Source organism: Fonsecaea nubica, assembly GCF_001646965.1.
Source record: "Fonsecaea nubica strain CBS 269.64 chromosome Unknown Scaff29, whole genome shotgun sequence".
In the NCBI taxonomy this organism is placed as follows: domain Eukaryota; kingdom Fungi; phylum Ascomycota; class Eurotiomycetes; order Chaetothyriales; family Herpotrichiellaceae; genus Fonsecaea; species Fonsecaea nubica.
The window spans coordinates 88,910-100,531 of record NW_019173702.1 but is presented as its reverse complement, the minus strand read 5'-3'; the positions used below and the strand labels follow the sequence as shown (position 1 = coordinate 100,531).

The window sequence follows — 11,622 nt, the reverse complement described above, 5'->3', positions numbered from 1 at the left end:
TCAGTCACGCTCTTCTGCATAACCGTTTGTCGACAGCACATTCTGAAGCCGCTTTCTGGTCGCCTTGAAAAAGCTCTTGAAGCTCTTGCGGCTCATCTTACTGCTGTGCCCACTGTGTCCACTGCCCACACTTCCCCCCTCGGGATGCAGTCCGTCGGCCTGAATTTTCAGACCTAACTCTGCTGGTAGGTGTTTTATGCACTCGTCACAGAACAGTGGGTAATTGAATTTGGTGCTGATTCCCCAAAGTTCGACAATGACTTCTTGGATGGTCGGGCGCGACTCGACCTCCTTGGAGACCATCCTGCCACCAAGCATGAGCAGGCTCCTCATCGGTTGCTCCCTTCCCCGCTCTTCGCAGCACGCGGTTTCAACCCATCTGCCGACTTCGTCCAGATGATCCACGTAGATTCGCAGAGCCCGGATCTCGTTTGTTCCGGTCCTGATCATGGCACTCAGTATCTCCAGGAACGTGCACCCAAGAGAGAAGACGTCTGTCGACCTCCCATGGGGCTGAGTGGTGCTGTCGTTCTCTGGAGCTCGATATTCGTACGTGGATTCAAAGCGACCATGAGTTCCACTGCCGCTCTGGGGGTCGAAGTGGTACGCAAGACCAAAGTCCGCTACATAGTAGCGATGTTCGTGATACAGAATATTATCAGGTTTAATGTCTCGGTGTCGGGTGTCTTTCCTGTTGTGCAAATAATCCATGGCAAGGCTGATACAGCCGAATGCTTTGAGCAAGATCGGCTTGAGTCTCCCGCGGTCGTAAGCATTCCGGCAGTATTGGTTGAGCAGGCCCAGGAGATTACCATCAGCCGCCGGTGTGGCCAGAAAGGCGAACTCGTCACTACCTCTTTCATAAGACTTGACGTACTTCAAGATGTGGTGGTGCTTCAGTCTCTTCAGATTCTTCACTTCATTCTCCAGATGCTGGCGTGACGCCGGGGTTGCTTTCTGACGCTTTCTGGCATAGAATCGAGGCGTCGCGGACTGGTATGAGAGGTCCCGCACCTTGTCGACAATACTGTAGGATCCATCGTTGGAATAGATCTCCTCGGATTTCAAGGGCAACGGCTCCAGGGCTCGAAATGTAACGTGGGCCCCTTCAGGCCATTCTTTCCATCTTGCGCGGGATTGTTGGTCACGGAAAAGATCACCGACTCGTGAGGCGTCGTTCGCTCCGGAGAATATCACTTGTAGCTTGTTGGTGTCAAACGGAAGGAAATCGTCGTTCCATCGTCTGTGTAGGAACCGATCAAAGTAAGCGTGGCCATTGTGTAGGTGGCTCAGGACCGTCGCAATCATGGCCATATTCTTGAGATCCTCAAACTTTCCTCGGTCTTCTATCTGCGGAGTGATTGCTTGCCAGGCCTCACAGAATGCTTCTAGCACCATCCTGGCTCTGTCGACGTGTGACCTTTCGATCGAGATGCCGTCATGTGGTCCGCTGGCGATGTTTGATTTCGTCAACCCGTCGACAGTGGGAATTTGCCTCCACAGAAACCACAGGTCGCCAATCTTGAGCCTGCCAACGGTGCGAGGTTCGTGCGCAAAAGTTGCAACTCGTTGCTGCCTGATGGTAGACCCAAGCCGCACTTTGAACCATTCAGTCAACTCTTCCAGCACCGTAACTTGCCGGTTGGCGTTCCGAGCGATCTGCTCCCGTTGCGTCCTCGTATTATCAGCGCCGGCAACCTCAACTGTGTGTAGTTCGCCAATCAGCTCTTTGATTTCCTTTCTTGCACTTTCGAATCTCTGTGACGGTTTCCTGGCATGGTTTTAGAGACTGGCTTCTCAGGTTCTGCGTCCCCGGCTCTAGATGTCTTACCATTCGCGCAGCTGCTCGCTTGGAACGCTGTTGTATCTTGTAACCTCCACCGCAATGACATCGGCCTCGTCCGAGATCAGCCTCAAGTACCGCTCAGCGACTGGAGTTGGCCTTGTGCTGTGTCGGTGAGGTCGTATGTAGGTCTGCCACGTCTTCAAGCCGATGATGCTGTCGTCGACGGAGCTGATGATGTCGTGCAGGCCTGGTTCCTCTGCATTGTGGGTTGCATGCTGCGCGAGAGACAGCGCGTTGGTCAGTTTGTCGACGATTGACTGGCAGCACGTCTCCAGCTGGGCCGTCATGTCAGTTCCATGAATGTGACCCGCGCACCGAGTACACTTGGTCGAGGGTGATTTGAAAAGAGAGACAGGGCGGGAATTCTCTGTGCTTCGTTGGCATGGCAGGGGGACACCTGAAGACCACACCACATTGCCTGGTCACAGGGACGCACAGGCGGGATAGGGTCACCCGGGGGTGTCTGCATTCTTTATTGGAAGGGTTGGAAGGGTTGGAAGGCGGTGTTGGGAGGGGCGCAGCAGAAGGTCACACAAGCCTCGTATTCACACATTCCCCCCCTTAAAAAGGAGCCCAATTCTGACACTGGGACTCTCCCCCATCCTTAGGCTTCTTGCCCTCTGGTTCTCACCAGGCTGATCTTCCTCGATGGATAAAAGCCCGTCGGCGCGGGTCATCGACCAGGCTCAGGATTTATATCAGCTCATGGTCTCGTTCAGCAAGACTCTTCTCGCCCACTCTGATCATGACCTTGACCATGTTCGCCTCCGGATGGATGCCAACCTCCTCAAACTGTCGACTTGGAAGCAAAGTTGGTCCCTGGATTCGACTGCGCTGAGCGAAGCCGACCACGAGAACTCACTCTGGGGCAAGGACGGGTTCCGATCGGTGGCAGAGCGCCTGGAGCTTATCGGGGCTGAGTGTCAGGAGATACAGGGAATATTGCGCGCCTACGGTCAAGCGAGTGTCAAAGGTTCAAACAAAGCCCTCCATCGTTGGAAGTCGTTGATGCGAAGAGAGCGCAAACTTCGACCTGTTGACCTGAGAGACCTACAGGAGAGAACCGACAGCTTGAGCCGGTCTCTCGACCATCTCAGCGTCTTGTCCGACCTGCATTTCCAAGCCCACCACAAGATTGCGCCTTCTCTGATATCGGCCAAGAGCGAGGATGCATTACTGCGGGAGATTGTGAGGAGCAAAGGCGAGTCGACGCGACTTTATACCGCATGCACGAGACGCAACCTGGACCTCAATCTCGAAATCGATCTGTTTTGCCACGAGTGGACACAACTGTCCTCACGGCAGAGGTACAGGGAGCGCAGCCGGGGCTATCACTTCTACTTCAAGACGGGTGACACGCAAGAGATGCAGGAATTGGTTATTGGCCCGCTCAAGGATGAGGCGACCGCAAGAGCTATCGGGGGCGAACAATCACCGCTTTATTCTGAAAGTGACCTTCTGCAGGCTCTCAAAGCAGCCAAACCCACAGCAGGCACTGGGTCTGTCTTCCAGCTGGCTGACTCTGGCTCCGCGGCGACTTTCTACTATCGAATCGAGCGGGTCAAGCGACCTCTCATGGTTGAAGGCGGGCCACTGCCCTTTGCAAATCTCTCGGATCTCGGTAAGGGTGATCACAAGATTGCCATCCGTCTGAACCTGCGAGAAAAGCTCGGGCTGGCGTACAAGGTCGCGGAGTTTGGCATGTTCCATCTGGGAACCCCCTGGTTATCACACCTCAGCAGTCAAAATATCAAGAGCATCCCTTCGAGTACATCCGGGCAGCGTTATGTCGTCCTCATTCAGCAACAAGGCCCTGGCTCGCCGTCTGGTGACGTTCTGAAAACTTCAGTGCGTCCCCAGCTATTTCAACTTGGGATCTTGTTGTTTGAAATCGCACTCGGAGACCGCCTCTACGCCAGCGATCTCAAGTCTCCTGAGCAACGTGCGGAAAGATTCGTCCTCGTGGCGCGCATAATGGGGAATGAATACCGGAAAGCATGCGAATTCTTGTTGAGCCGAGGCGAGGACGTCGGTGCCCAGACACGATTCCAGCATCGCCAGTCTGCGGACAAGGTCGCCATCGTTGCGACAGGAGAAAAACAGGGAGAAGACGCTGGAGAGCGACGAGATAGCCACGGCTCGAACGAGGCACCCATTGATCCGTCACAAGTCGAGCAGGATCCATCATCAAATCCCGAAGACACTCCCCTAGAGGGCACGGTAGAGTTCTAAACCCCAGCATTGGCATCGTCTCGGTCTGATATTCTGCAGATTCTGCCATCACCACTGATCGAGCTTCGAAGTCTGTTGCATCAATATCGCATCAAGGTCTTTTCTCCGTAAGTTGATCCTCTCCAAAAGCTGACACGCAACCCAACTCACACTTCCAAAGCTTAGATTCCATTTACAAGTCCGTCGAGTGTGAAACATTCAGGCAAAAATGAAATGTGCCAATCTGAATCTTTCCCTATCGGGCATCTTTCGGGCGGTCTGTCTAGAGACGGGTCACAGGCGTATCTTGCAGGGAGGCTCTTCGAAACGTCTATGATGCTTGTTTCTATCTGAATCAGTGGCGGTCTTCATATAACCACAGTACCAGCCAGGAATTGAGACCAGGGCAGGGGCAAGTCGGTGGATTTCAGTATTTCGCAAGTCAGGGTGTAGACAGCAAGACCTTTCCTAGGTCACTCAGTCTGCTCTCGTCTGTCGTATCCGACGCCAAATCCGGACAATTGGGCCCCAAAATGCCAGCACAAGACAGGGTATCGCAATGACCGAGGTCACGGGCAGGGCGATAGCCCAGAAATGGCCTACTCCGGTCCTAGTGTTCGCTATGCCCTGCAAGTTCATGCCGAAATACCCAGTCACAAACGACATGGGGAGAAACAAGATGGTGACCACGGTGAAGACCAGGATAGCCTTGTTGTTCTCATCCTGCTGGGTCTCGACCAATTGAACGTTCTGAGTCCGCAATTGTGTGATTCGGTTCCTAAGCTCGTCAAAGTCGTTGATCCGCTCTCGAACTGTCTTGAGCACGGCGCTGATGGACCTCTCCTCGCAGGGGAACCTCTTCTCTCGCTCGATCCCGGCCTTGCCTTTGCTAAACGTTGCCGGGTCCAGTGACCTGCGGTACAACAGCAAAACCCGCTCCTGCTGTTTGAGCACATCGCGGATAATGTCGAGCTCTTCCGATGTCTTGTTGATCTCAAACAGCAGCGGTCTTGTTGCGTTGTACTCGACTTCCGCAGCCTGTGTCGTGTTAGCTGTCGTCGCCGCAAAACGGTATTCTCTCTGACGCGCACCAATTTCTCTATCACTCGTTCATAAATGTCCCCCAGATCGAAGGTGCCCACTCCATGAACGTTCTGACTTAGACGTTCCAGAAGCATTATAACGACTGCCTCGGGTGTGACCATTGGACCATGTGGCGGCTCCTTCTCAAACTCTCCAGCTTCAGCAATGAGGTCGTTTCTTGCTTCCAGGAGCATCCTAGCACAGATATCTCCGTGGCCCAATGCCCAAGCATACAGCTGAGGCTCTGGAGCTGTCTCATTCTCTTTTCTCGCCCAGAGAGATTGCCACAGTCCAAAGAACATGTAGATGATGTGCGTGAACGCTTTCACAATGGTTCGTTGTAAGATGGCAGAGCCGCCGAACTCTGGGTCGCGGTCGTACTCTTCCATACCCGAGAGCGAGCGAACCCCGAGGTGTAAGAAAAGGGCAATCCCGTGGGTGGTTCGTAGAACTTGGATGATTTCATCAAAATCCTTCTCGGGGATGGTTGCTCCTTTCAAGAACTATATCTCACAGCATTAGCGCATGTTCGCGTATCACACAACGCACAAACCAAATCGCTTGACTAACTCACCAGAATGACGCCCCCAAATACCGCTCTGAAGAGATTCAGAAGTGCGTGACCCTCCATTCCAGGCGTGATATCTTTCCCATCAGGTTTGACGCTCGCCGTGTCGATAGCTGCGTCTGATTTGCGAGAGGAATGTTGAACTAATTCAGCAGAAGTGTTATCGGTAGCCGGCCTATTCGTGCGATCTAGAGGATTCCCCGTGCCATTTGACGCTTCCACTGAGTGGCCACCTGTATCTGCAGGTCCAGGGACTTTGTTTTCAGTGAGATGCTGGGACTGTCCTTGCTGCGCATTTTGTTCGATAATATTTGGCAAAAACAGGTCCAAAAGTGCACTTGCTGACTTGATCAGAAACTCAATTTGCTCACCACGCTGTGCACCAGCTTCGGTATCCTCGGCGAATTGCTCGAATGTTCGTCCTTCCAACTTCAACAACTGTGTCAAGCTTTCCAAGTCCAACTCGTCCAAGATCAGATTCTCATCGTAGAACAATTCTCGGTATGTCTCCAACAGTTTCGGTAAAATCTTGTCCAATACGATGCGGCTGCGTCCAGCTCTGGTGCTCTCAGCACCTTTCTTGGTGTTTTTACGCAGTCGCCATTGAAAGAACGGAATGATTTTACGTTTCTCACTGCCGAGGCTGTTTGCAAAGTCTTCGGGACTTGGGTCCGAAGATGGTCCCAGGACATTATCAGCACCACCGGCGAATTGTACTCGAGATGTTCGTTCCTGATCTGCGTTATTGGCCGTACGTTCGAATTGGTTGCGGCGTCGCATTCCCGATGATTCGCCCGGTTCCTTGTTCACTGCTGGGAGTCGAGGATCTGCCACGACTTGTTGATTGGACTTTGGAATCTGGAGGTTTTGAGATGCCTGGCTTAAAGCTGTTGCTCCAGCCAAGCTAATTCCCGGTGGTTTGGATCCTGATGTTTTCCTGATCGTGATTTCCAGGTTCGATGTATTGTGCTTCTGGAGAACTTCCAACCAGTTTAACCAAGTAAGTTCCGTCTCTTGATTCCTCTCGCCTTGAAAGAACAGGTCGAATTGTCCATTCTGTATACCTTTGTCTCCGAAAAGTCCCCTCGAGAGTAAGATTTGTCTGTGCTTGTTCAACAAGCGCTGTGGCCAAATCAGTTCATGAATACGATCTCTTGGCGTGGGAAAACATACAAACCAAGAATCGCAGTGATTGCGTTGATATCTGTAACGCTTCAATCGTCCCTTATGATCAAGCACTACTTGGACAGTGGGGTCGTCCTGGTTGATCTCGGTCACTGAGATGACCTGTCCTTGAAGCGCTGCTCCCTTTATAGGAGCGCACGTAACAACGGTGTCTGGAGCCAGTCAGTCTGTGACAGTCATCACTGGAATCATCCTCACTTGCCTCCACTAAGAGACAAGCACCAGAGCTGATGGGTGTGTACAATCTTGGTACATTTCTCCATGGCAGTGCCGGAGTTCAGGTGGGCTAAAGCGGGCTGTATGCAGGCATTGACCTGTCTGTTGGTCAAGGCGGAGACAGACTGCTTCTGATCTTTCTCGCGGGTAAGTTGTAAACGATAGCGCGACTGTAGCAATGAGCGCACCGGAAACTTCCTGTTCCCGGGGTCAGGTTCCTCTGGCAGCGCCTCCAGTTCCCTAGGCCACTCAAGACATAGATAGGGGAAATTGACAAATGTACAAGGTCTGTCGGGCACGTCTTGTAACGGTGTCTCTCCATCATAGCGTATGACGCCAGGTTGCAAATAGTACCCTCCGACAAAGGTTTTCTCCTCGTTGCTGAACATTCGTCTCAGAAGGCCATCAGCCAATCGGTCGATTCCATCTTCCAGTCCTGAGCGAGCGTATTTGTCGACCACGGACTAGCCCTAGAATTAGAGAGACCAAAGAGGGCCAGACGAGCATCTTACCTGGATCCGGCTAGGTGTTGGGGATCGAAAACCCAAATGTCTGACATTAGTTGTGTCAGTTTGTAAGAATTCCTGAAGTTCGAAGAACTTACACCCATTCAACAGTTCCATCGGCAATCGGGGTCCCAGCCGCAGTTTTATGCTTTGCTGAATTGAAATAGAATTGATGGCTGTCCCCAGTTCCACGCTCTCCCCAGCTATCCATGATATGATGACACTCAACGCTTTGATCATCGGGCTGATCTCCCACGGTTGTGAGAACGTTCGGTTGATCGCCTAATTGGTCTGGACCACGCTCTAGGTCCGGGAATAGAGCGTCATATTCGTTCACGATTTGACGGGCAGGGGCGATATATCTCTTATAGATTGGCAGATCCGGATTGCTCAGGTCGGCAGGAACTGCATCTGCCTGACGACTTTTAGCCTCACTTTCCTTCTGGGCTGGATCTGGAGACCGCGTTGGAGATTTCTCGTATGGTAGACCTGCATCTTTGTATTCGTGAGCGCGATAGCCTACTCTGTACGCTGGAGAATCAGCAGGGTCGCCCATCTTGAATTGGTTGGAAAAGAGAAGACGGATAAGAGATGGAGGGACAACCAGATCAAAGCGCAGCGTCGATCTCTCTCAAAGGCTGTGATCAGCATCAATAAAGTATTTTATCAGGCTGAGGGGAGACGATTCTTCAACAGGACGAAATTTTGCCTGACTGACCCTTGTGGTCGCTTAATCGAGCCACAGCAGGTCTGGTGCGTCACCGCCCCGACCGCAGGTTGACCTCTACAAGGTTCCTGTGGGGATCACCTTCAGATGGAACTTTGGGGGGTTGTGATGCTAGCCAATTGTCCAGCAGCAAATCTAAGGTGAGCTTTCATGAGTTAAGACAAGTCTTACATAGCCGGGAACCTGGCTGGCTGACAAGTCCCCGAGTGCAAGGGGTTGGATTGCTATTTTGCATGTCGAATGACAGTTGAAGCCACATGGAGGTGCCTTGGGGCCCCGAGTACGTGACATGGCGTTCATCAACGGCACCGTTAGTGGGAGGGTGGCTTGTTTCCTGCCTGAGCGGTAAGCCATGGAGGTGTAGGTATTGAAGAGGTCAGGCTGGGTTCCCACAGGTCTCAGTACAGCCTTTCAAATAGCTTGGCTTCCCTTTTGCTAGGGGCAGTAGCCAGGCGGTCTGAATGGCTGAACGCGACCCTGACACGGGCTGGATGTGATTCAGCCTGAGCACCAATTTCACCTTGAAAAGAGGAGGCCAAGGATAGAGACGCAAGTGGCGTAAGTGAAAAAGCAAGGGATACATCATCTGGAGGGAGGCAAACAGTCCACCGTGCTGGTCATCATGCTGCTGCTCACTTTGCAGTTGAGTGGTTCGGAAGGTCAAAACGGGCCATTCTGGCTGTTCAAGCCAGAACTTGTTGAGCAACGAAGGAAAGAAGTCGAGGAAGGAGAAAACAAAACACCTTGCGGAATCACGTGTCAAACTCTGCGCTGGCAAGCAAAGCGGCGACGAAAAGTTCCGTTATTGGAGGGATGGAGACTCGCCCATCTCAAAAGTTTTGATCCCAGGAAGTTTTTCCCCGCATTGTCTGCGCCTTGGTAAATTTTGAGAAGCCAATAATGCCTGGCTACCGACCTCGTAGGGGAGGCAAGCCTCCTGTGAAAGGGCGTGCTGGGAAAAAGGTCTCTGTAGTTGAGAAGCAGGATTTCTTCCAGAGTTCGCGGTTAAAAGAGACAGAGTGAGTGGCTTCAAACTACCCTTTGGCCGAGTGGTGCTCTGCTAATGCTATTAGAGATGATGCTTCGCAAGATGAGCCCAGAAGCGTGGAAGATGCCTTGTATGCCGCCGAAGAAGACGAGTCTGAAGGAGGCATCATCCAGCCTGGGACTGAAAGCGAAGACGAGACACCCGCTCCAAACTCCTACGCTCTGCTATTACAATCGCTCAGCGCACGAAAAGACAAGTCTGAACCTCCGAGGAAAAAGAGAAGGCTTTCACGTAGCCAGGAGAATGGAGAACACTCAGCAAAAAGGACTGTCTCAGATGGAGAGCCGCTTCAAAACCAAAGCTCCCAGGCAAATGAGGACGAGCAACCTCCAGAGCTCCTAGATGGGCCGGAAACAGATGAAGAGCACCTGGAAGCCGACGTAGCAGACGCTGATTCGGAAGATGAGGAGACCCTCCTGCGAGATCCATTCGAGAAACATTACACGACTGTCTCGGAACAAGATTTCAAAGCTGCAATCAAACAGGTGGATCAAAAGCAGTGGGATACCTCCTCCTCTAGATCGGACTCCGGTGTTCGAAGCACGGTACTCTTCACGACGCAGTATCCATCCAAAGTTAATGCGCTGAAATCGACAAAAGACGCTTATCTAAAGCGTCGGCTGGTCGACAGTGGAGACAAAGTTATGTCTGGTTTGTCTTCGGAGGAGAAGAACGTCGCCGCATGCGTGTTCAACTATGTTGACATGATCAATGGGTGCCGAAGTATTCAAAATTCAAGCCGTTTGCGCGATGTATCTTGCCTGCACGCTCTCAACCACATCTTCAAGACGAGGGATCGGGTGCTGAAAAACAATGCGAAGTTGAGTTCAGCGTCTAATACTGAGGCACTAGACCTCCGCGACCAAGGGTTCACTCGACCCAAAGTCCTGATCATTGTGCCTACGAAACAGGCATGTGTGCGTTTCGTCGAAAGCATTGTCAAACTCAGCGAACCTGATCAGCAAGAAAACAAGGCTCGCTTTCTGGAGACATATTCTCATGAAGATGAGGATGAATGGCAGGACAAACCAGAAGACTTTCGAGCACTTTTTGGCGGCAATCATGAAGAAGACTTCCGGGTCGGGTTGAAATTCACCAGGAAGACCATCAAGTATTTTTCTGGCTTCTACAACTCGGACATCATCTTTGGCTCCCCTCTTGGGTTGATGCGCACAATTACCACAGGAGGCGGCAAGGACAAGAAGAAATCACACGACGCCGACTTTCTCTCGTCCATTGAGCTCGTCATCATGGACCACACGAACGCCTTACAAATGCAGAACTGGCAACATGTGGACTATGTCTTCTCTCAACTCAACCTTCTCCCCAAGGACTCCCATGGCTGCGACTTCTCTCGCGTCCGCCACTGGTATCTCGACGGACAAGCTAAATATCTGCGCCAAACGATTATACTGTCTGACTACCTGACCCCTGAAATTAACGCCTTGGTCTCGACGCACTTACACAACGTCGCTGGGCGAGTGAAACTGGTGCCGACATATCCCGGGGCAATGCTCTCAGTCTCCTCCTTAGCCCTCCCATTCACCTCGGGCATACCTCAGACCTTCCTGCGCATCCCCTCGCCAAACCCCTTGTCCGACTCCGATGCCCGCTTCAAATTCTTCACCACCACGATCCTTGCGCCGCTCGTGCGCGACGCACGACATCAACGGGGAATCCTGCTCTTCATCCCCACATACGCCGACTTTGCGCGTGTGCGGAATCATCTCTCGACGTCCTCAGACGCTACCGCGCTCTCGTTTGGGAGTATCTCGGAGTACACGCCCGTCAAGGAGGTGATGCGCGCGCGTTCGCACTTCCTCTCCGGCCGGCATGCCGTGCTTCTGTACTCGGAGCGAGCGCACCATCATTTCCGGTACCGGATCAAAGGTGTCCGGAAGATCTTGTGGTACGGCGTGCCCGAGAATCCCATCTTTTGGGCCGAGATCATCGCGCTCCTGGGACTTGGGACGGACACGGACAGAGCGCCACACGCTTCCAAGGGCGGTGCTAAGGGAGTCGTCCGGGCGCTGTTCTCAAAATGGGATGTGTTGAAGCTGGAAAGGATTGTTGGCACCGAGAGGGTGGGGAGATTGATCAATGACCAAGGAGGCGATACCTTTGATTTCGTCTAGGGTCTATGTGATCGCCTCAAGAGAGCAGGGGATTTTTATCAATGTAGGACGTGCTGTTAAAAATAGTCTAGTCTTTCCTTGCCCACCTAAAAATGAG

General features: G+C 52.4%; 4 protein-coding genes across 4 annotated transcripts; 2 read left to right on the top strand and 2 right to left on the bottom strand.

The window, feature by feature from the left end:
• Nucleotides 1-2,133, bottom strand: AYO20_05144 (hypothetical protein; the record flags this gene model as incomplete). Its single annotated transcript, XM_022643438.1, has 2 exons — nucleotides 1-1,771; nucleotides 1,832-2,133. 2 exons carry the CDS (start codon nucleotides 2,131-2,133, stop codon nucleotides 1-3), a joined length of 2,073 nt encoding a protein of 690 aa, XP_022500537.1.
• A 361-nt stretch (nucleotides 2,134-2,494) lies between these two features.
• Nucleotides 2,495-4,078, top strand: AYO20_05143 (hypothetical protein; the record flags this gene model as incomplete). Its single annotated transcript, XM_022643437.1, has 1 exon — nucleotides 2,495-4,078. One exon carries the CDS (start codon nucleotides 2,495-2,497, stop codon nucleotides 4,076-4,078), a length of 1,584 nt encoding a protein of 527 aa, XP_022500536.1.
• Nucleotides 4,079-4,534: 456 nt separating this feature from the next.
• On the bottom strand, nucleotides 4,535-8,171 carry AYO20_05142 (hypothetical protein; the record flags this gene model as incomplete). Its single annotated transcript, XM_022643436.1, has 7 exons — nucleotides 4,535-5,095; nucleotides 5,149-5,643; nucleotides 5,715-6,830; nucleotides 6,882-7,045; nucleotides 7,147-7,573; nucleotides 7,622-7,661; nucleotides 7,714-8,171. The coding sequence occupies 7 exons, from the start codon at nucleotides 8,169-8,171 to the stop codon at nucleotides 4,535-4,537; spliced, it is 3,261 nt and encodes a 1,086-aa protein (XP_022500535.1).
• Nucleotides 8,172-9,242: 1,071 nt separating this feature from the next.
• Nucleotides 9,243-11,525, top strand: AYO20_05141 (hypothetical protein; the record flags this gene model as incomplete). Its single annotated transcript, XM_022643435.1, has 2 exons — nucleotides 9,243-9,361; nucleotides 9,416-11,525. 2 exons carry the CDS (start codon nucleotides 9,243-9,245, stop codon nucleotides 11,523-11,525), a joined length of 2,229 nt encoding a protein of 742 aa, XP_022500534.1.
• Between the last annotated feature and the right edge of the window lie 97 nt (nucleotides 11,526-11,622).